Source organism: Neodiprion pinetum, chromosome 3 (assembly GCF_021155775.2).
Source record: "Neodiprion pinetum isolate iyNeoPine1 chromosome 3, iyNeoPine1.2, whole genome shotgun sequence".
Taxonomy (NCBI): domain Eukaryota; kingdom Metazoa; phylum Arthropoda; class Insecta; order Hymenoptera; family Diprionidae; genus Neodiprion; species Neodiprion pinetum.
Genome location: NC_060234.1, coordinates 7,461,013 through 7,483,194, shown reverse-complemented (window position 1 = coordinate 7,483,194; position 22,182 = coordinate 7,461,013). Strand labels below are relative to the sequence as shown.

Sequence of the window (22,182 nt, the reverse complement as noted above, 5' to 3'; positions counted from 1 at the left end):
TTACGTTGTAAAATTTGTAATAGACTTGAATAACGACAATTAGTATAGTGCTTTAGACAGAGTGAAATAAAATCTCGCACGTTCGATACAAACGTATTGCAATATTTCTGAACCACTATACAAAAAATCGGAGTAAAGAAGTGCTGTGAGTAACGTTGGTTTACAACACCATGATGTACTACGCGTACGCAAATGTAATCGATGAACTTTGCGACCTACACGTTGAAACTGAAAGGCTTTGTAACGATGCTTACCTGGACCTCCGATTCTACGTCCATCGCTACCAAGTAATAAAACTTTTTCTACGTGTAAAGCGTCGATGTTACACTGTACTTCAACATTTAAAAACCATCTGATCCAATATGTTGAAATTTAAAAAAGGAATGCTTTGTAATAAAAATGGCGGGTATTTGATATGACGTTCTTGATCTCAATTTAGGTTATTACTTTGATATTCGGTCAATACTTACACCTTCTTCTTCTACTAGTCTGGAACTAAAATTCGGTATGCACACTGCTTGTCTTTCAAATCGTTAAACCTTCTTATTCAGAATATTCAAGTTTTATTAATCTGTCAAAATTTGTGTTATTCAAAAGACTTACCTTCGGAATTAGTTTTGGAAAACTCATTATTTACCTCGATCACTTTTTCACGTTCCCAACCTTCGAGTATTTAATAATCATGTTTCTAAACGCACAGAAGTTACTCTTGCTTGTAACGATTATGATAATTCACACATCGTAGAAATTACAGCGCATCGATATCTAGATTCGTACATTTTATTGTAATTATGGAAAAACAATAAAGCAAGTATTGACCCCAAAAGTCTCTTCGTCTGTAAACACAAGTTGTATAGGTGTATCTTAGCCCGGATTTATTGGGTGACATGTGTCCAATATTCTACTGAATCCAATTCTGCGGTGGCTTACTGTAGTATAATAGTAACAATAATAATCAATGATCATGATTACCTACAAAATTTTATAATTTTCATGGCGAGAGTGATAGAGCTGTAATTAGACGTCTTAATTTTGCACCATCCGTGACCCTTGTAACGCAAAATATTTTTCCGAACGAACCAAACTCTATGCGGATCCTGGTTATATAATACGTCAGATACCTTTTTGGCTGCTAGATAATTTGTAAACATGATCTCTGGATAACATTGATTTTTCTTACATATTCTTATCGTCGTACGGAAGGACGTGAAAAAAATGGAAACATTCATTTACGGCTACTTCCGTTCCATAGTGAATTGGCTAGTTGCAAAGTACGATACCTCTTTCTTATCAGAAAATACGTTGAACGAGTGGAACACATTCGAATCATTGATTGCTTGAATATTCTTTGGACGAACCTTCTAGTACCACAGATGAGGTATAGATTTTTCATGTAATCATTACGATTTTCGTGTAAATGAGTTCGAATAGCGTTTCCAAGACCTTGGAAAAAGTTTCCAAATAAGTATGTAAGAAGAAATACATTTTGTGCTTAGAAAACTGTTTTGATCACAGTCACATGGGGAATAAAATATGTATCTCGTTACTGTAGATTTTTAGTAAATGTCAATACCCCATTGTGAAGCCTTGACGAAAGGTTTTTTTTTTTTATCACGCCATGCTAAGATCCCTTCCATTAAATATTCGGTCCAACACTACTTGCCGTCTTGCTTCACGTCACGTCGAATGTAATTTGACGATCCAATTACACACATGGTGGTGATGTTATAGCACCGTAAAATAACACGACGCGGTTGTGTCTCAGAGGCACTGTACGAGGATGGAAAGGAGCACGCACAAGAAGACACCGGATATCACAAAGCAGAGACAATCTTCGTAATGGAAGGGTAGAAAAAAATTGCATGAATGGACGGTCGGCCGGTTCCGCGACGTATCCCGCCGTTCTGGCGTCCGTGAAGCGATTCTAGGGTGTAATTAAAAAGCCCGGGTAAGGAAGTGGAAATGTAAGCCGGCGACGCCGTCTCCTATGCCCATCATAACTCGTTCCACGCGGCGGCCATTTCGACTTCGCGTGCATGCCCCTGCACGCTCCATTGCAGCAGCCGGCTCATCCTTTGTGCTTAATGAACGAAACCTTACCGCTATATAGAACTTCCGTTGAATTGATGCGCATTCTCTCCGACCTCCCACTCGACGACAGAAGTCAATTTGGACCAGACTTCGGCAGCTATTGGGTCACTAATCGTCCCACAAAGAGCCCCTTTGCTTCTTCAATCGGTTCACCGTTTGCGTGTTTCCCCTTCGAATCGTTGAATCAGATTTGCCACGGTGTTGGTGGATTCTTTTACTTGTCGCAGGATAAACCATTACTTCGATTCAACTTGTCCGCGATCGAATATTGTTCACTTTTGTCGACAAATGGTCAGCCCTTGCGATTATTAGAAGCAATTTTTACCACGGTCAATGAAGACCCTCATTTTTGGAGATTGATAGCACGAACCATTACACTGTGAGAAAAATTTCAATGCTGACTTCTGTAAGCTATAATTTGTTCTCATAAACATTTTGACAATATCTTATGTCGATATAACAATATCCATCGTCAATCTAACGCCATGTGATGTCAATATAATATCATACGATGTCAAACCAATGATATATGATGGCAACGTAACACAGTCCAATATCAAAACAAAACTAGTTGACGTCACTCCAACAATATAAGACATAACAATATATAACAGTCTGATATCAAAACAATGCCAATTGCTGTCACTCCAACAATATCTGATTGCGGCAAAAACATCTGAAATGTAAAGAAATCCGAAAACTTACCAAAACGATGCCATAATAAAAATACAAAAACAACTTAGGTATCGTCAGTCCCTGTTGTGAAATTAGGAAGAAACCCCAAGCTCTAAGTTCCTCAGCTCTTGGAATGATATTTCGATATCATTACGCGAAACAGCGAGGTCCGATTTCACGACGTATATCTACGTACTTATCGAGAAATCCTAGGGCTTGGGGTTTTGCCTGAATTTACGGCTGAGATTGGCAATACCTAAGTTGTTCTTATATTTTTATTGTGATGTGGTTTTATTAACTTGGCGGATTCGTTTACATTTCAGATGTCTCTGCCTGGATTTCATTACTTCTTGTAAGCATGCGGCAATAATATTGCTGTACCGTAGTAACAAATGAACTACTTAAAAGTGAATCACATCCTTTTTACATGTTGAGATCCGTAGCATTCATAGTTGATATCGTTGTTATGACTTGTGACCGCCAAGATGAGAACGCGAAATAGCAATACTGCTGATCCAATTGGCGTACCTGTACGTACATATGGCTATCTCAATTTTCGAACAAATAATCAATACATTGCAAGGTGAAAATGATATAGGAAACTTCTTTTTTTTCAACAGAATTTGTCAGACTAAATATATTACTCTATTTTACACAGTCGGAAACTCTTGACACCAAATTACCAATTAATAACACATGCCGCACGCTCAGACCTACGTTACAAGGTCTCAATAGTATATTGTGTGACAAAGAGGCAAAGTTGGTCTTTTCGGATCGAACGCAAGCTTGCAGTACAAGCTGAAAAAGAATATTACAAATACGAGAAGCTAGGAGACCGTTGTCTTTTACAGTATTTTATTGCCTGCAAAGCATTGCCTGTAAAGCATTTCACAGTAGATTTATTTGGTTTACTCTTGCGGTGAAAGCCACTACTTCTAATTGGCTTGTGTAGCATAGTCGAGTGGTTTATTTTGCAATGCGACTCTCGTGCCTCGACAGTCAGAGCGGATAGACGAACTTAAGACATTTGATCGCACAAAAGTTCACGAGCTCGCGAAAGAAGTTACAAGTTTTCAGCGCGGTATTCACCAGATCTCATAAGTGAATAATCTCTAAGTTCAAAGCATCCATCACGCTCACATCCTCATTTTGACTGTCATTCTAAAACTGAGTATAATTTCTGCCAATGGATTGTTAATGAGAACAATTTAGGTTTCTCTAAAAAAACATACAAAAAACAACTAGTCACTATAAATTTATACTATAATTGAATGGTTATAATGTTTTTAATCAGTTTTATATGCTTACAAATGATTTAGTAATGGTATTTTGCTCAGCGCATACCGTTTAAAGATAGATATTGGGACTATATCAAACATTTCGCAGGAAAGTCAGTGGAGCTGATGGACAGACAGATGAAGTTAGTGGTTGGCGGTCCAGTGGAAGTTGATTCAGGACAATGAGAGAGACGCAGCTGTGGATGGTCTTTTGTGTCGGGACGTTGTCATGTTTGTCTGTTCCAACGGATTGATAATCGAATAGGTATAGTCCAGGTGACTGTGAAACATTGAAATACAAAACAATCGTGGTGTCATTATGTATGTAGTTGAATTAAACAAACAAGCGATGACGACTTCTCACTGCGCTTGTACGTATCGTATGAGCTAAGGTTATTTATTGAATATGGAAATGTATAGCATACCGTTTGATTACATGTACTGACATTTATATCAGTCTTTCCAGTAAGCAGTTAGTGATGCCCAACTACCGATGGATTAAGGTAGTGGTTGGTAGGCTCGTGGAAGTTGGTTCATTTTGATGAGATACGTAGACTGCTAATTTTTGGAACACTTGCGGGTCATCTCTTGTTGTACCACATCGTCTTGCCAAAGTGTAACATGTCTCTGTTCTAACGGATTGATAATAGGATAAAAATGACTGTGACTGTCAAGTGACTGTGAAACATACAAAGTAATGAGCAATCAAAGAAAAGGTTCCAGTTTATCGCCTTTGATTTTTCTACCATGTATCATGTGAATCAAGGTAATGTAGCAGACATGGAAAATGCTATTGTATCAATGTCAACTGTGAACTTCCGAACAGTAAGCAGACTTCGTTTTTGATTGCGTTGTTAATTTTGAAGCTTCTGTTCGTCCAGCCTGTCGATTCGGTAATTGGAACATATTTCAGGTGATGGTAGAAGACATACAAATGAGTCATGCAGTTGGTGGTAATGAAAAGGTTCAGGCCGAACTATTCATCTTTTACATGTTACATGAATAAATGTAATCCAATGAGAATCAACGTACCTAACATACCATCTGATTTAAAGCATCATGGCTATTCTTCTACTAGTCGTGATTGGCATTGTTTCATCAGATTTATCACGAGTAAACAATCGTCTTCCGGTCTTATTCTTGCTATTTACATTTAATATGTTTTTGATCGTTATTCAGGCTGTTTTTCAAGTGTGTATCCGATTGTAGAATATCGCACCTTCGTTAGTTCGATTTTCTAGCAACAGTCAGCTCAGAGTATCTGTTTCATGCAATCACAAGATCTCGTAAAGTAGATGTCAGTAATAATTAACAATCGGCACTTCGCACTATTTAACTCTCACGACATTGGATCACTGTTTCACTTATCCACTTACGTAAGACCATGGACATGACCTATTTTCATCAAATTTACAAATTTATTCTAAGAATAAGTATAATTTATTAGGAATATTTTTATCATCAACAGCACTGAAATATAATAATACTAGAACCCTCACCTAAGCCAAAATATAATGTCACTGATTCACAAAAGAAAACTCGTGCGAAAGGAGCACTGATTTATAGTCTGCAAGCCACTGAAAAGACTGTACGGGCGCAAGAGAGACAGCACTTCACCTCCAAGCTATCACTGTCTGGATAGTCAGCCGTATACCGAACCATGCAGTGACCGTTCCAATATTATTTAATTTCAGTGGTCAGCAGTGCGACAGCGCCACTGGGCGACCATCACGGTCAACAGCGCCACCGTGCGGTTATTATTAAGAGCTCGATCTAGCGGCCATTTTGTTTATCGACTCACTTCGCGACTTTATAATCACATACTGAGTGAATCCGGATTTAAATTCACGCCAAAATCAATGAGCGGTGAGATTTTTATGGCAAATATCCGTGCTACAAATTTCAAATCGATTCGTATACGCGTTCGATCAGAATCATGCAGAAAAGAATCGTGCGGAGCTCTGGCACGGAGAAGAAAAATGTTTTTTTCATCATCCTTGACAGGTAATAAATACGGAGCCATTTGACTGATTCTGATTAGGCTTTGACACTGAGGTCATATGGGCCGGGAGTACGAGCCATGGAAGTCTTATTTATAAATATTCACGCGTTCCTGAGATATAACGCCATGCTTATACACAGTAAGCTAGGAAAGTAGTTGGGCTGGGTAAATGATTCTCGGTTGGCTCTCGCCTTTAAGGTAACTTGGTGGCGATTTACTGCCGCGAATCTTGGTGTCAATATAACAAAGTTTGATATCAAAATAATACCAATTAATGTCACTCCGATAACATCTGTCCATACATTACCACGTGATGTCAATATAACAATTCTATCTGACGTAAACTAAAATGACCGCAAAAATTGCTCAATAATGGTCCACGCCAACTAATTGAATCAGCACATATTTTATAATGTGATTTAGTATCAATGGTCGTCATTGTGTCAAATTGATGCGAGTCTTTTGTGTCTCAAATGGCAGATGCTGCTTCACGCAATCTATACATACACTTGCGATTTTTGGTCCTGATGGTGCAAACTCGTTCCGTGAATCAGTTCTAGTGATGCAAGGTAGTCAAAATGTTCTGTCAGGGTCAATTTGTAAGTCTTTCTGTCCGTGGGGCTCGGTCGCGCGTGATTTGCAGGCTGCAGGACCATCACGTTTTATGGGCGATTAATCTTTACAGTCTTCTGGTATGCGGGTGGCCCTTCAGCGTTCAGTTTTCCGGTACGCCTTAGTTTAACCGGGAAATTAAACGTGGTGGTTAATTGCGGGACTCTGCTAGCCTTCTTTTTCAACGGGAATTCTCGGCTTTGAAGTTTCTCAGCCCAGACGGCGGCCTCGAAATTAATTTTCCCCTTCAATATCTGCGTCAAAGTTTTTTCCCGGCAATTTTTCTGCTCCGATAAATTCCTCAATAATAAATAATCCGGCTCAATCCGAAAGTAGATCAGTGGGCCGTTTCCGGAGTCGAGAAGTTCCAAAAAAGACTTGGCGGGACCGAATGGTAACGCACCTCCATGCAGCTGAATAACGACTTGGTGCAATTTGACGCTGCACGGTCTTTGGCATTTGACCCGAGTGATACTCCGTCAGATTCCCCTTGAGCATTGTATTCAATTATATGGTATCGAAATTGGACACTCGGCAGGGAAATGTCCTAGTTTCATCCCCTCGTCCTTCGCCTAGCACCGCACCGTTGTCAGTCGACTGCAATAATGTGGCGACAGGAATTTCACCCCCGTCACCCGACACTCGACAAAGGCCAGCACGTTCCGTCCATACGCGGAACAGTCACCTGTGAAATATACTTCAATTCGAATCGTTGAATCGGGATACTGCAGTATCTAATTCATGGTGTCACAGCTACAAAGCCGCAGTTCATTCCAACTCTGACTTATAGAGAAAGGAAAGGGGAGGAAAAACGAACCCTGAATTTGGAGCATTGATTTTTTCCTTTTTATTCTCTACTCACTGTCTTCTATTTACGGGTTTTCGGCAGTCCATCATTTATCTTACGTTGAGGGACGGAAAGGAGAAAGGGTGCGTATCAATCTCATATATACCCGACCTGCAAACTCTCATGGTCGATCCAATCCATCTCGTCGTGATATTCGACGTTCTTGATGCTCGTTTGGTTATATTAATGGAGCATTAACCCTTATGATAAGATGTACCCTCCGCGAGGGCTGAGCTAAAGAACTCTAACGCAATCTTGATGCCGTGCCTTTACCATTCGTCATTCTTCGATAATGTATTAGATGGTACCACAAAATCCTTTTCATATTATCGGGATGTTTTCACGTGACGTCTACAGAGTTCTACAAGTCATACGGCGTATCGCTGCTGAAATCTTGTTTGTTTTCATTAGTTTCACTCGGCTTAAGTAGATTTTCGAATTAGAGTAAGCGCGTTAGATAAAAGCAGCGTATTCTCGCCGTCGCAACGATACTATGAAACTTACGTGACGATTGAACAGCTTCTTCCACAACATCATTTACATCGAGTTATCAGACAGACACGAAATAAGACCCACATAAGCAAAACTTTTATCGTATTTGTTGTTCATTTTCTTCTTCTTCTTGTTTTGCCTGTCTGTCTGGGACAAGGATTGAAGTGCTTTTTTTTTGCAAGAAGCCAAAAGTAAACTCGGTAAATCACGTTTTCGTTTGACTTTGAACGCAATTGGGACACGCAACGTATTTGGCATGTCTCGGTATTCCGTGAAAAGAATCGCAACTTTTATTTGGCTCCGCAAGCGGCATCAAAAAGCTCATAAAAAATTTTCTACGACCTCATGATCTCATCATTATGTTTCGTTACCCAATTCTGACGAGCACTTTGATTTTTCCCTGAATTTACGTTCGTAAATACCGTCTACGTGAGTTCGAATACGTGCTAAATGAAAAAATGACGGACGTGGAAAATAGCGAGTGATTTTTTAATTCGGAGCTAACCACATTCAAAGTGATCGAACTAAAGTTTTGTAAACTGGTTGTAGGTATTAATCTGCGAAGCGATACTAGCTGGATTTTGACTATTATATTGCATTCATATTTACGCGCAAGAGTTTCACGTGTGTTTTTATCCAAGTATTGTAGTAAAGAATAGACGCACGGTGTACAAACTGCGTATCGGAAAAGTGAGGAAATTTGTTATGAATCGATTCCTCCATAGAGATAGGTGTATCGTGAGGTGAAATATTGTACGTGTATCGTATTTCAAAAAGATCGCAAGAGGGGGGAGTTGAAATATTTCCGTTCGGTACGTGTATCAAAGTATATGGAGAAATTTATGAAGTAGTTTGATAAATCTGTAACCGCGCGACGATATAAGAATGTATCGCGTAGGTATATCAAATATACAAAAGTTAGGTGAATATTTATGCATTCGTAACCGAAACACATCGATGAACAGGGTAAAGCAGAATACGATTTACTTATGGAAAATTTATCGTTAGCTTTATGCGGTGTATTACAGATTGTGTATGCAGAGAGTTTTAGGCGAGGTGAAAACATCGCTGTTCGTCTTCCGAAAAAGTTCGCATTGTCGAAGGGTTGTTAAAATCTCTCCTCTCCTCTCCTCGTCTCGCCTCGCATGCAGCGATCTCTGCAGAGCCACACCGTCATTTATCAGTCGGCGAGACAAGTGTGAATTTATCATCGATTTCGTACGTGACTGAGCCGAACACGGTGGCTGAAGTAACGTCGAACGGTGGGAACTGAGCGACGAAAAATAGGGCTGTCTGGTTTCAGTCCAAACATGTCTGGTCCATAACCAAATTCAGCGAAAATGAAACTGTCACATATTATTTACGTATAAAATATTCGGTTAAAGCTAAATTCCGGGGACAAGCAGGACACGCGAGGTATTGTAAGCATTGCATATATTTCGAAAAGAGAAGGGATAAGGTAAGGAAGAGAAGAAATAGAAACAAACATGTCCGAGAATGAATCAAGCCTGTCAATCAAGCGATCTCAATCCAAGATCAAACCAGAGACCGAAATTAAGCCCTCACCTGTCACTAAAGTCGACGAGACCGTTTCGCCGGGTGAAGAACCGACGTCTCGTTCGGAGAAATCATTATCGGAGGACCGGAGGAAGTCGATCAAGGAAGCATCAAGGAAGACAATCCGCGAGGGCGAATTTTCCGAACGGGAGTATTCCGAGAACGAAAGCGTTAAAGGAAGGCCCGATAGGCGATCAACCTCAGCTTCCGTAAAACGGAAGAAAAGCTCGAAACTGGATGTGGATCCGAAGCGTGCCTCTCAGACTTCCGGCAGCTCGAATAGGAGACGAAGTTCCTCCAGTAAAACCTCTTCGACTTCGGACGCTGCGCGGTTTACCGATCCGAAGAAGAAGGAGGAACGAGTCGCTGATAAATTGGAAGGGAAATCGGAAAAGACGATTACCGAGACACCGGAAAGCAGCGTTCGGTCCGCGATGTCGACTCGCGAATCTGGAAGCGGAAAGGTGTCTGCATTCCTCGAGTGCAATTCCGGAAAGTGTTTCGAGAGGCCGACTAGTCCACCGAATCCTTACAACAGATTCAAGTACCCTAAGATGATCGCGCAGTGGCCTCTTCCTGACCACGAAGAACCGAGAGTCGGGGTTGTTAACAGCGTCGCTTCATTGGAGTGCGGCTTTTTCCCTAAATCCCCGCTCGACCATTGTTCTTGCTGTCCGAACGACAAGGACCCTCATGATTGCTGTGCCAAGATGATACGCACCGAGAAAGGATGCTGCGTTACCGAGTGGATGAGGAAGGAATTTTACTACAAGATCAAGTCGAAGGTCGAAAAGGCGATTATGGTGAGTCCGTTTATTCTCGATGAACGAAACTACTTCGTCATTGTAACGTAACTGGTAAAATACCAGGAACCAGACGATCCTTGCATTGTCACTTATCTTTTGGTATGTATAAAGTTCAGTGTATCTAGTTTGGAATGTCTTGACAGGAATTCTGAAAATGTGTTCTCAATTCTCATTTTCACGTCAATTTTTTTCACGCTAATTGTGGTGTTCAACATTTTTCAAACATCATTGCATGTATCTAAAATTCCGACGTATCTTTGTGGAAATTCTTTGTTTTCAATCTAACTACAGAAATCTAGCACCGTTATGAAGTATTTTTACTTGCCAATACGCATGTTCCTTCTTAACTGCAGGAATAAATTCATTGCAATTTTTATACGATGATAGTTTTTTAATGATACTTTATCGTGCATTCGATAAAATTCACTTTCGCGTGTGAATGTAATATACGAGCAATAAATGTGTCTTCAAACTTATCGTTAGAATTCATAAACTTTTACATATAAAACCTCAGTCCAGTTATAGCCCACGTTCTAGAAATTGATGTACAAGAGATTTCAAAGAATTTTCACAACTCATCAATTTTTTTAGATACACTTTTACTTCGGATTTACATTTACTTATATAGATAATGGAAACAAATTTTGAGGTTATATTTTATATCTGGGTGAATTGCACATTTGTACTGCGAAGAAAGAAGCAAAGTGAAAAGATTTTCGTATCTTTTTCATTAAGGATAATCCTTTAACATATCAAGACACGTATCTGGTTGACAAAACAGATATGTCTATTACAAGCGAATGTCTAGTTAAGCATATTGTCTTAATTTTGATCGTAGTCTGAAGTTGGTCGAAACGTTCTCACTTGGTGAAACATTTTTTACCGACACTCGACGAATCTTTCTTTATCCTACATACAACCAATACTTGATAGATGAGCAATAAACCCCACATATCGTGTGAGATGTATTGTATCACGTAGATTTTGCACACGCCTTTGATTCACTGTTTTGACTTGCACGAACCAATTTCACCGCAGAGGCATAAAATATTTCTACTGCGAGGAGAGCTCCCAAAACTCCAGGAAGCGTTGGAGGAGAGAGGCTGGGTGCAAAAATACGAAGCTACCAAAACCAGGACAGTTCCCTACGGTTAGTAAAAGCATCGCGTGTCTTCCTAGCGCCAATTTCTACATCGTTTATGTTCAAGTTAAAACTCTTGTGCAGAATTGTTTTCCAAGCTTAGGCGAAACTGAAAATGCAAAAACACATGAACGTATCCTGCCAATTTACCGGACGCAAGTTTTTGTGAAAACTCTTTCGCTTTAAGTTCTATTTTTCAGCAAGGACAAATGGTGAAAATGTGAAACACTATTCCTGACATTAGTTAATAATAATTCAAAAAAATGAATAATTTTTGAAAACATAGTAATTTAACTGCTTCGAATACTTGACCATTAGATTTAGTAGTCAATGTGGTAGAAATTCGCGCGAAATATTCAGAAGAATTTTTTCTGTAGTGAAGACCAGTAATTTTGTTCTTTCGATAATGAAAATTTTGCACCCTTGTGTAGAATTAGTGCACGATAAATCTTTAACTTTTTTCAGAATTATTGCAAGAAATATCAAGTCCGAATAGAAACACTTATAATTTTGCACCATTTTTTTTCAACGATGCGACTTTTTCGTCTCGTAATCGGTACAAATTACTGAACTGATGATCAATTTATATTTTTTCTCCTTCTTTCTGTAAATGAAACGGAACGATTCTTGTTTTTTTTTTTTTTTATTGTTTTCTTTTTCTTTTGCCAGTTGCCTCGACGAATTTCTTTTATTTGCAACGGTATAAATAACATTGTTTTTCATTCGTAGACTGTAACCCAGTTTCACGAGGACTGGACAATTCCATTTCGTTTTATATCCCGGTGTGGCGAAAGTCGCACTTACAAAGCGCGAATTGTGCGCGCGTTTACAAGCCTTATGCGAATATACATGTGTGTGTGTGTATTTACCATGAGAATCGTTACGACGCGACTAGAAAATGATTTTAACGTCTATCTAGGAAGCGTCGCAAGCTTAGATACGAATTCCTTGGGCAATCTCAGAGAAGCGGACGGCACTGTGAACGAGAAAGCGCTGATTTTCCGTCTGCTGCGCCACCGGGCGCCAGATTTCATTTGGGATTGTAGGAACAACTTCGTCGACTGGGATTGCACTTTACGAAATGACACGCTTCTCAACAGATTTCAAAAATCCTTTATCTACACGTCCAAGGTGATAAAAAATTACGTCTCTCCAGCTTTCTTCCTCTATCTCTATTTTTCATACGCGTGTAATTGATTTTTATCCCATAGATATGATCACTTTCCGAGTTATTGTCAAGGTATTCGAAACGTGTGATCGGCACGTGACTATTCAAGAATAATTGATAGCAACAATATCGTTCTGAAAACTGTGTAAGATAACAAAAAATGTAGCATTTTTGTAGAGGTGAGCAGAATTTTGAGTTCAGAGCTTGAATTTTGAAGCCGGGATTTCGTCGAACGATTTCACGGAACCCCAAGTTACGATAGTTGGAAAAAGCGTGCCGATCGAAGATTCGGTTTTACATTTAACAATAGCTCAAAGTACAGGCGATCAATCTTTCGCAACATCTCAGACAACATTGAGGTGAAAAGTCGTACGGAAGACGGTGAAAAGACGCAAAGAAAGATTCAGGCGAAACGGTCGTGTGGAGTAGAGTGATTTTTCTGAGCATGGAATCTAAGCAGCAGCAGCTCGATAAAATAAAATAGATACACGGTGATTTTTCGTGAATACATTTCGTGAAGCTGATTGATTTCCCTCGCATGATTATTTTGCTTCGATGTTTTCTAACATTGCAACAAGATTTTGGGTACGGATAGAAATTACGGAAAATTTTTAAAATCCCAGCGACTGTCTGCCTGGGACTTGGAAACATTTGAAAGCTTGAACTAGATCGGACAAAGTTTTAACGATTCGGAAATTCTAACCATTCGAAGTTTTCACGATTCGGGCTTATTATTCGCACGAACGGAAAAGTTTTCCTGCTCAAATTGAAAGTTCACTCCTCGTTTTCGCCGTGATCAAAAGATGTCTTTTGAATACAATTTCAAATGGTCGCTCTTGGAATTCAAAGCTTTCACATTTAAATAGTATGGCAAAGGCGTCAGTTTTTTGTTTCATTATTACCACTCAGCTGTATTTAACAGTACGGACTTGATGCGGAAAGAATTTTTTGAAAAATTTGACTCTGTAAATGGAAAAGTGTCACTTGAATTTTTGTCACAGTGTCAATAGTTCAGCCAGTAAAGATATTCCAAGTTTAATCTGTACAAATAATTGGTTTTTAAGACTGATAATTTTTCACTTGATTCTAAAGATACAATCTCAAGATTCAACTTGTAGTTATTTTTGACAGAAAATCAAATTGCCTGCAGGAGTGCCCATTGAATTCTTTTCCAGAGTCAATAGTTTGGCCAATAAAGTCGAATTCTTATATAGAATTGCCTTTTGAGCAAAGGTTTATGACTTTTTAACCGTTCGAGTTACGGGTTTTACTAACCTCACAATTTTACGGAGAACTCAATCACGATGCTTCCAAGATCAAGCCAGTGTCATCAAATACGTTGGTGTAGTAAAAGTTCTTGAAAAAAAAACAAACTTTTTCTCCCCGTTATTCAAATCTGAAAACTTCTAATTCCAAGAGTGGCCTTTTAAAATCAGATTGATGAAGAAATAAATTGGATTAACAAGGGTTTCTTGTTTGCTGTGTACAGCATGTTTTTCATAAGGGAAGGAAAAAAAAAAATAATGATGATGCTTCCCAACGGAAAACCCTAATGCAAATAATACCGATGCGTCAGCGATTGTTGGGGTGAAAAATAAACGCCCCTCAGCTGTTGATACCGCGAGTTTCAAATCACACTCGGTATAAATCAAGGTCCAACGTATGGTCACACGATTTGCTAGGCCGATGGGTATCTCGGCGCGAATCCCCGGGGGACCCAATTCCAATCAGGGGTGAATGATAAAGCAAACGAAGTGTCAAGCCGCGCGAAAGCTTCAATAATTCGTTGGTAATTGTGGCCGAAAGTGCGGACTCGCGGTCGCTCAAAGCGCGGAGCGAGGGTCCATTCGTTCAATTAAGAAGTCATGATTTTGAAAGTTGGAAATCGAATTGTTCCTGAATCAAAAAAACTGATACGTATTTGAAATAACAAGAAATCGATTGGGGTTAGTGAAATAATCAAAAATCATCGCACGTCACTCGATATTACAAATGGACTTGATTCGTCAACGTTCTGTTGGCTTCGATCTTATCACCTTATACTTTCATTGATTTCTAGTTGACCGAATTATTTCCATTGGTTTTCGATCATTACCCAGTGATCAGGGTGATTTTTACTGAATTCCAGTTATCCGTTGTCATTTTCCGTCATTCTGTTCGCTCCGGTAATCACTGAAGATTTTTCAGGACTCTGGGACATTGTTGAAAATCAGGCGTGACACTGAAAATTCAGGGTTTACATATACCAGGGACGACTAAAACTAGGGTTATGTGTTACAATTTTTTTAGTAAATAAAACACAATTTTATTGAACAACCATTATACATATTTCAAAGTGTGACATTTTGTATACATGCTGTAAAAATTTGGTTGAAAAATTTCGAACGATGAAAAAGTTACAGTCGTTTTTCTGGATCGTGTTTTTGTTGATAGCGTTTTGCGGTATCAGGCATGCGTCCGCCATTTTATGCCTGGAAAAAATAAAAAAAAAAGAAACAAAAATTTCCTCAAGTAGATAAATAAAACAAGTACTTGTCGAGTGGGAATTTAAAAATTCAATTTCGTGCGAAAAAACAGGCAATTTTTGTGCCTCAAAATTGATCACTACTTACGATGAGAGAAAAAAAAAAAAAAGAAAAATATTATAGCAAGTATCGAAAAAACGGCTCGACAAGTACTAGATTATTCTGTGAAACATAACTGTGCAAAACTAGATCCCGATCGGTCCAGTAATCGCGGAGATATTTCTAGTACCGATTTTGAAAACACCATTTAGAGAAAAACGCATTGAAAATTTTGAGTACAGCTTACACTGACAATGAAATAACTGGTTTATTTTAAACTTACATGAAATCGTCGATTCCGGGGCCATATGACGGATCTTCCTGAGACGTCGACGCTTCCGTTAGATCTTTTTTCTGCTGTGTCGACCTTATTCTTCCTTCTTTTGATGCCTTTGTCGCTGCTCACCCGGCCGGCTACAAAACGCTATAACTTCGTCATTACTGCGAATATCTTCATGAAGTTTCCAGGGTAGACACTCAAAGGATAGTACTTTCGAATGGGCGTCTTTTTTAAAAGTCCATTTTTTTACCTACCCAGGTGTATGTACAACCCCTTAATGGAAATCGCTTAGTACAATGGAAATCAATGAACCGGATATAAATTAGTGGAAATCACTTAAAATCAATATTATGGGTTATATTATACTGATATAAGATGGCTGAAAAAATTGGCTACTTTCGGGAATTTTAGATCGAGAATTATGTTATTCAAAAGTAGGCAGATCCAGCTTCATTAACACATTTTTTCGTCGTTATAAATCAATAGTAAGCTTTTTTATTGACAGTAACATCAACTATTCCACCCAGTAACATAAGTTTTGCGGCTCTCGTGATATTTTAAAAAGTGTTCAAACGATTTACTTGAAATTTGGAGACAGTATCTTCGGATAGTTGACCATCTTTGCCATAATTTTTTCGTCAGATTAGGTACCCTATAGGTTTTGATTTGATCAAAATATGTGACATAAATGGCCGTATCTTTTGATGGCGTTAGCCTAGAAGCTTGAATTTTTTACACTGCCAAGGGACCGTATATCCTAGTATGTGATATTAATTTCAACTCGATACTTCTAACTGTTCCTGAGAAAAAGGGTCTTGACAGACAGACGGACAATGAAGTCACCCTACGAGGGTTCCGTTTTTACCTTCTGAGGCACAGAACCTTAAAAAGTGTGTAAATAAAGTTCGATCAACGTAATTTTGAATAAGACAAACCCCAATCAAACTGAATATTCGGATGCGGAGTGACAAATTTCCAAAATCCATCGGTTTTTTCTGCCGTGTATAGGTATAACTCGTAATGAATTGGAATCATTCATTTGTATTCCAAGTCCTACTTCGTTGGTTCCTCAAGCGCAAAGCTTGCGCTTTTCTGCCGACAGCTCGGAATGGCTCACCTTCTGCAAAGTGCGCACTGGTTTTGCGAGGACGGAGTGGCAACCGTCAACTATCCGAGAAGCTACAACTTGACCCGCGATGCGAACGCTTTCGTCGAGGACTTTAGGAGAACAGCGGCTGCGGGAATTCTGAAATGGTTGGTCAGCGAGATTCAGAACGGCCGGGAGGTCATTGACCAGGGAAAGACGCCGGTCGCCGTAACGAGTCTCGACTTCGCGCTGAAAAAGTGCGAGGACTTCTTGGCCGTTGAGAGGAACGAGAAACTCGACGTCGGAGACGCAGTTAATCCCAGTGGTGTTGAGTGGGAACAGTTTTTGAGCGATTACGACAAGGTGTTGCACGGAAAAAATGGCCTACGTATCACAGCATCGGATCCTCAACGAGTACTCGAGGTAATTCTAATTATCGGAATGTCTGTGGTTTTTTTTTTTTTTTTTTTTCACGAAGAGATCATTGTCAGAGACTTGATTTATTGCGATACCGCATGACAGGAGTACTATGTGAAAGCACTCGCTGTTCTGAAGAATCTGAAGGAAGTCGATCCGCAGTACGAACTCAGCGGAGCGAGGAATATTTGGATCGTTAAACCCAGCGACCTCTGCTGTGGCACCGGTATAAGCATATCGCACAAGCTCGAAGACATCCTTCACAAGGTCAACAACAGGCCGAAGGATTATTACATAGTGCAAAAGTACATAGGTCGGTACTTTAGAATTATACCTACGATAGGCTGATGATGGATTTGCGAAATGGGGTATGCTAATCAGTCTTTGTCCATATTTCTGGTCATGGAACCATGCCAAGATGTTCAATGACCAGCGGAAATTTCAAGGCTTTCGATGTTGATGGTGGTAAGTATTATACAGTTAGATAGAAACTGGTCGTGAGAAGTTTCTTTTCTTGTTCGATTTGGAAGAGAGAGTTTCGTTACTCGGCTCAAATCTATTTTTTCCATACTAATAATTCGATCGCAATCCAAGATTTAAAGTTGCGAAATACAACCGTGATGAGAATATGATGATTAATATGAGTTATAAGCATTCTCTCATTATTTTATACCGTAACGACGATTTCGCAGTATTCAAACCAAAGGCCATCATTGATTTCGATAGCATTGGCGGAAAGTAGGAATTGGATTCTGGGACATCTGTTTGGCAAGTCATGTGCAAGTCCATCAGTATCTCTTCGTCGTACAAAGTTTGAGATTTTTGAATGGGCGAGACAAAAAAACCATGTTTACACCGTTCTTTCAACTGTTTTCAGAGCATCCGTTGCTGGTTAATCAAACAAAGTTTGACATTCGGCAGTGGTACCTTGTGACCAACACCTTTCCACTGACGATATGGATGTTCGAGTAATTCCAATTCCCATACTAAAAAGACTACATTCAGGACTTTAACGTGTTAAAAGTAGAACCAGGTGTATTTATACATTGTTCTAAACGTTGATTTTCATTTTCTGTAAAATGATGATCCCAGCGAAGCGTTGCTGCGGTTCAGTTCGAAGCCATTTACATTCGAGAACTACCACGAGGCGATTCACATCTGTAACACGGCCGTCCAAGAGAAATACATCGACAGGCGAAAGAAAAGATGTAAAATTGATAAGACGGATGATTTAGAGGAGTCTTTTCCCGATGAGAATTGGAATTGCGAGAGGCTGAACGATTACTTAAAGTAATACATCGTATCGGGAATTTATACCATTTTTTTTTTTTGTGTCGTACAATCCGGTGTTCTTCACCTTTTCGATTACTCGTCGTAACTTCAGCTGAAGATATCGCGAATCCTATTTCTTATACTAATCAACAAATGAAATAAGCTAACGGATTTCGGGTCGTGGACATTTTTACAGGAACGTTGGCCACAATGGGGAGCCTTACTTCGACACGATATATCCCAAAATGACCGAGGCTATTGTCTTGACGATGCTCGCTTCGCAGGAATACATGGACAAACGAAGGTGCAGCTTTGAGCTTTATGGGGCTGATTTTATGGTCACGGAAGATCTGGTCGTTTGGCTTATTGAGATAAATACCAACCCTCGAATGCATCCGCCTGGCCTCAAGATAACCGAGCGTCTATATCCGGCTGTGCTGGAAAGCTTGGTCAAAGGTTTGATGATTCGATTCCCGACACTTAAGCTTCAGCTCACACGCATCGGTAGTTCTTCGAACGACAGGTTACAGGTAAAATCCGTGATATTGAAATTCGTAACGTGATTGTAACGACGGATTTTTGGAAAAAGTCAGTTGCTTCGCAGCGTTGGAATTGTCTGAGATCCTGCAAACGTGTAATGCAACATTGAAAAACTGATATTTTACGGATTTAATCCGCTCGAAGTTAATCTAAGGTTGAAAAATAGTGATTCTTCTTTCAATCTTTTCTTCACGTTACTATTACTGTCAACTTGAACCTCGTTCGAATTTACCATTCGAGTTATTATAACGTTATACCATAACAGTATTCACTCGTTGGAAAATTAATGGCAAATCGACGACTCGGTATTTATTCGTTATTTGATACATGCAAAAATGATTGAATGGTGAAATTACTTTTGTGGAAAATTTCTGCACGTGGTTCTGGGATTTTTGTAAACGGATTCGAGACAGAATTTTTTCGATTACGATTCTTGTCTGTTGATATCAAAATGATCTCCATATGCAGTTGAGAACATCAACCAATTAAAAAACAAAAAGAAAAGATGACTGCATTGTTCTAATGAAAAGCAAGTTTTTGCTGTAATTCTCACTGAATAATTCGTAGTCACCAGTTATCCGCAGTATATTGTCATATTTAACGGAAAAAACAAGAAGGAAAGTAATTAGATTGTTTTCGAAACTGAGACGGTGCGTGTACAAAAAATTGACAGTTTACTTACCATCGAATTCTACTCGAATCCGATACTTCCGATTCGTTGACGACTCACGTCGCACATCAAAGTCGATTCCATTTTCACCTATGCTACATCGAAAATGAGTACCGGAAGCTCTTCCATAATTATGTAATGTGCAAAAGCAGCGGTGAATTATGATTGCATACTGTTTGCTGACGAGGATTGTTTTAACGACAATTTTTAATCAGTCTCGATATTCATAAATTTTTGATCCTATGAATGAACATCATGATCGTTATTAGAATTCTCGTGCAGTTTCAATTTTGTTTTCCAACCGACGATGAAAAGAATGATTGAAATGATAAATAATTATAGGACAAATAATTGCAGTATGTCATTCGTGCAATCCCAAAGTTCACCAACATAATTATTGTTTCAACTTGCAAATTTCGCGATACTTCGAACGCGAAAACCTGTAGTATTGTAAAATTGCGTCCAATATTGAGTTGACATGTCCGTTGAAAACAAAACTAAAAACTGAAAACCAAATAAGGACCACTTTACTCCGAAGAATATGCAAGTTGATGTCCCATTGGTTCTCGGCTTGCCAAGGTGATGTTTCAGCTATCAGAATCGCATTTAACAATCAGTAGGATTCCACGTATTGCCGTTGCGGTTGATAATCTAAAGCTCTATTTCTGTTATATGGTCCTGAAGTACCACGGAGTTTGTGTTCTGTAACGTTGTCTTCCCTCCTGGGATTCCTGGCATAGCATTGAATAAGCGCGTCGTAACGTTTTATTGTTGTGTCTACTGAACCGGGTAATAACGGCGAGTGCAAGTCATAAAGCACGCATCGGAACCGCCCCCGCATCCACTTGTGAAAATTCTCATGCTTCAAGCCTTCGTTCATTTTCATATTCACACTCTTTCTTTCTCGCACACATTGCAAAATTAAAATTTAGTTCGAACTTCCTTCATGCAGAATGTGAGTAAAATGTGGAGGAATCGGAGGATAGGAAAGTCGCAATATCGAAATTTACGAAAATGTCCAAAGCTGTTTTGTACGATTTTTGAATGTAGAAATTCGAAATATAGAAATGTTAAAATTTAGAATAGCAAGGTATAGGCGAGAGGTTAATCGCTGTTGTAATCTGGTGTACTGTAATCTCATATGTTCTTTGTAATCTTGTGTGGTCCGTGTTATCTTCTTGCAATCTCTATCTAATCTCAGGTGATGTCTGTAATCCCCGGGAAATCGTTGTAATCTTCCCATAATACCTGTCATCATTTGCAATCCATACAATTTTTGTAAATTTTTATAATCCTTGCGATCTCTGTAGGTAGTCGTATGTAATCTTTCGCAGTCTTGTCGTAATCTTTGTAACCTTTATTTAATTCCTGTAATCTTTCGTAATCATTGCACTTTTTTTTTAATTCCAACAATGTCTGTAATCGTTTGTAATCTTTTGCTATCTTAACTGTAATCCTTTTAATCCGTCTGTAATCTCTTTAATCTTTTGCAATCTCTGCAATTTTTGTAATCCTTGTAATCTCTATAATCGTTTGTAATATTTGGAAATCCTGTTACAATCTTGGTAATCATCCTGTAATCCCTTTAATCATTTGCAATATTTGCAATTTTTCGTGATCCATGCAATCTCTAATCGTTTGTAATCTTTTGTATTCCTGGCATAATCTCAGTAATTAATCTTGCTATATATCCTGCTGGAAATAAAAAATGATCAGTGTATTAATGATTTTTGATGTGAAGTAACGGAAAAAATGTGCACTGATGACATGCTGAAAGTTAGGATTAGAATAATCTACAAAGTTGAAACTAAGTTCAGAATGTTAAGTTTTCATCCGCAAACTATATCATGAGTCTTTTGGATAAATTTTGTTTGACCGTCTTTTTTTGTCTTTGCCAGCAAAAAGGATACGTTGCAGCTGAATTTGAAATTTGCCTGCAAAAATCTAGGCAGTCGAGTAACTCGTAAGGCAATGGGCCAAATGACTTCAGCAAAGTTCGATTAGATTTCTTGAAATAATTTCCCACGGATGATGCCAATGATTTTAATTCTATTCGTCATTCGTGATATTGTTACAAATAGTAGGAAATCGATTTTTGATAGAAAAATGCCGCTGTTCTTGGGACCAGCCCATAAAAAAATTCAAAAATCCAAAAACTGGTGTGTCCTCGTTTTTGTTACGGATGATGTTTTCTTTCCTTAGTAGTAGAAAAATAAAAAAAAACAATAAAAACAACATCATTACCACTTTTCTGAAGATCAATTCGACCGCGAATTCGAATTCTTTTTTCGGCAAACCTTCGCACCGCAATCTCTTCTAATGCTGGGTATAAGGATAAGGTGGCTAATCGAGTAACCGAGATGTATAAATTTTCAGTGGTGTTCGATTTGCCGCTGAATCCCAGCGCGGATACGGGCGGTTTCACCCTCGCTTACAAGCAGAACATATCGGAGTTCCAGCCGTACCTCGGCTCGTGTATGTTCGTCTTTGGGAAAGCGATGAATCTGCAGGACACGCCCTTCTCGAAGGAGGAAGAGAAAAAGTCCCGAGGGAAGAAGTCCTGTAACCCCTGGGGAAAACAGCATCGAGCCTGGACCGCGCCTCCGTCGATGCCGCGTGCCCGCGACCCTGGTGTCGTGGATTTGATCGACTTTTTGAAATCCACCCGTGGAACTATACGCTGA

General features: G+C 39.2%; 1 protein-coding gene across 1 annotated transcript; it reads left to right on the top strand.

The window, feature by feature from the left end:
• Positions 1-9,483: 9,483 nt before the first annotated feature.
• LOC124215712 (tubulin glycylase 3A) lies at positions 9,484-22,182 on the top strand. The gene is made up of 9 exons (XM_046619418.1): positions 9,484-10,356; positions 11,398-11,509; positions 12,420-12,631; positions 16,615-17,022; positions 17,125-17,329; positions 17,894-17,984; positions 18,109-18,306; positions 18,485-18,744; positions 21,875-22,182. Exons 1-9 carry the CDS (start codon positions 9,484-9,486, stop codon positions 22,180-22,182), a joined length of 2,667 nt encoding a protein of 888 aa, XP_046475374.1.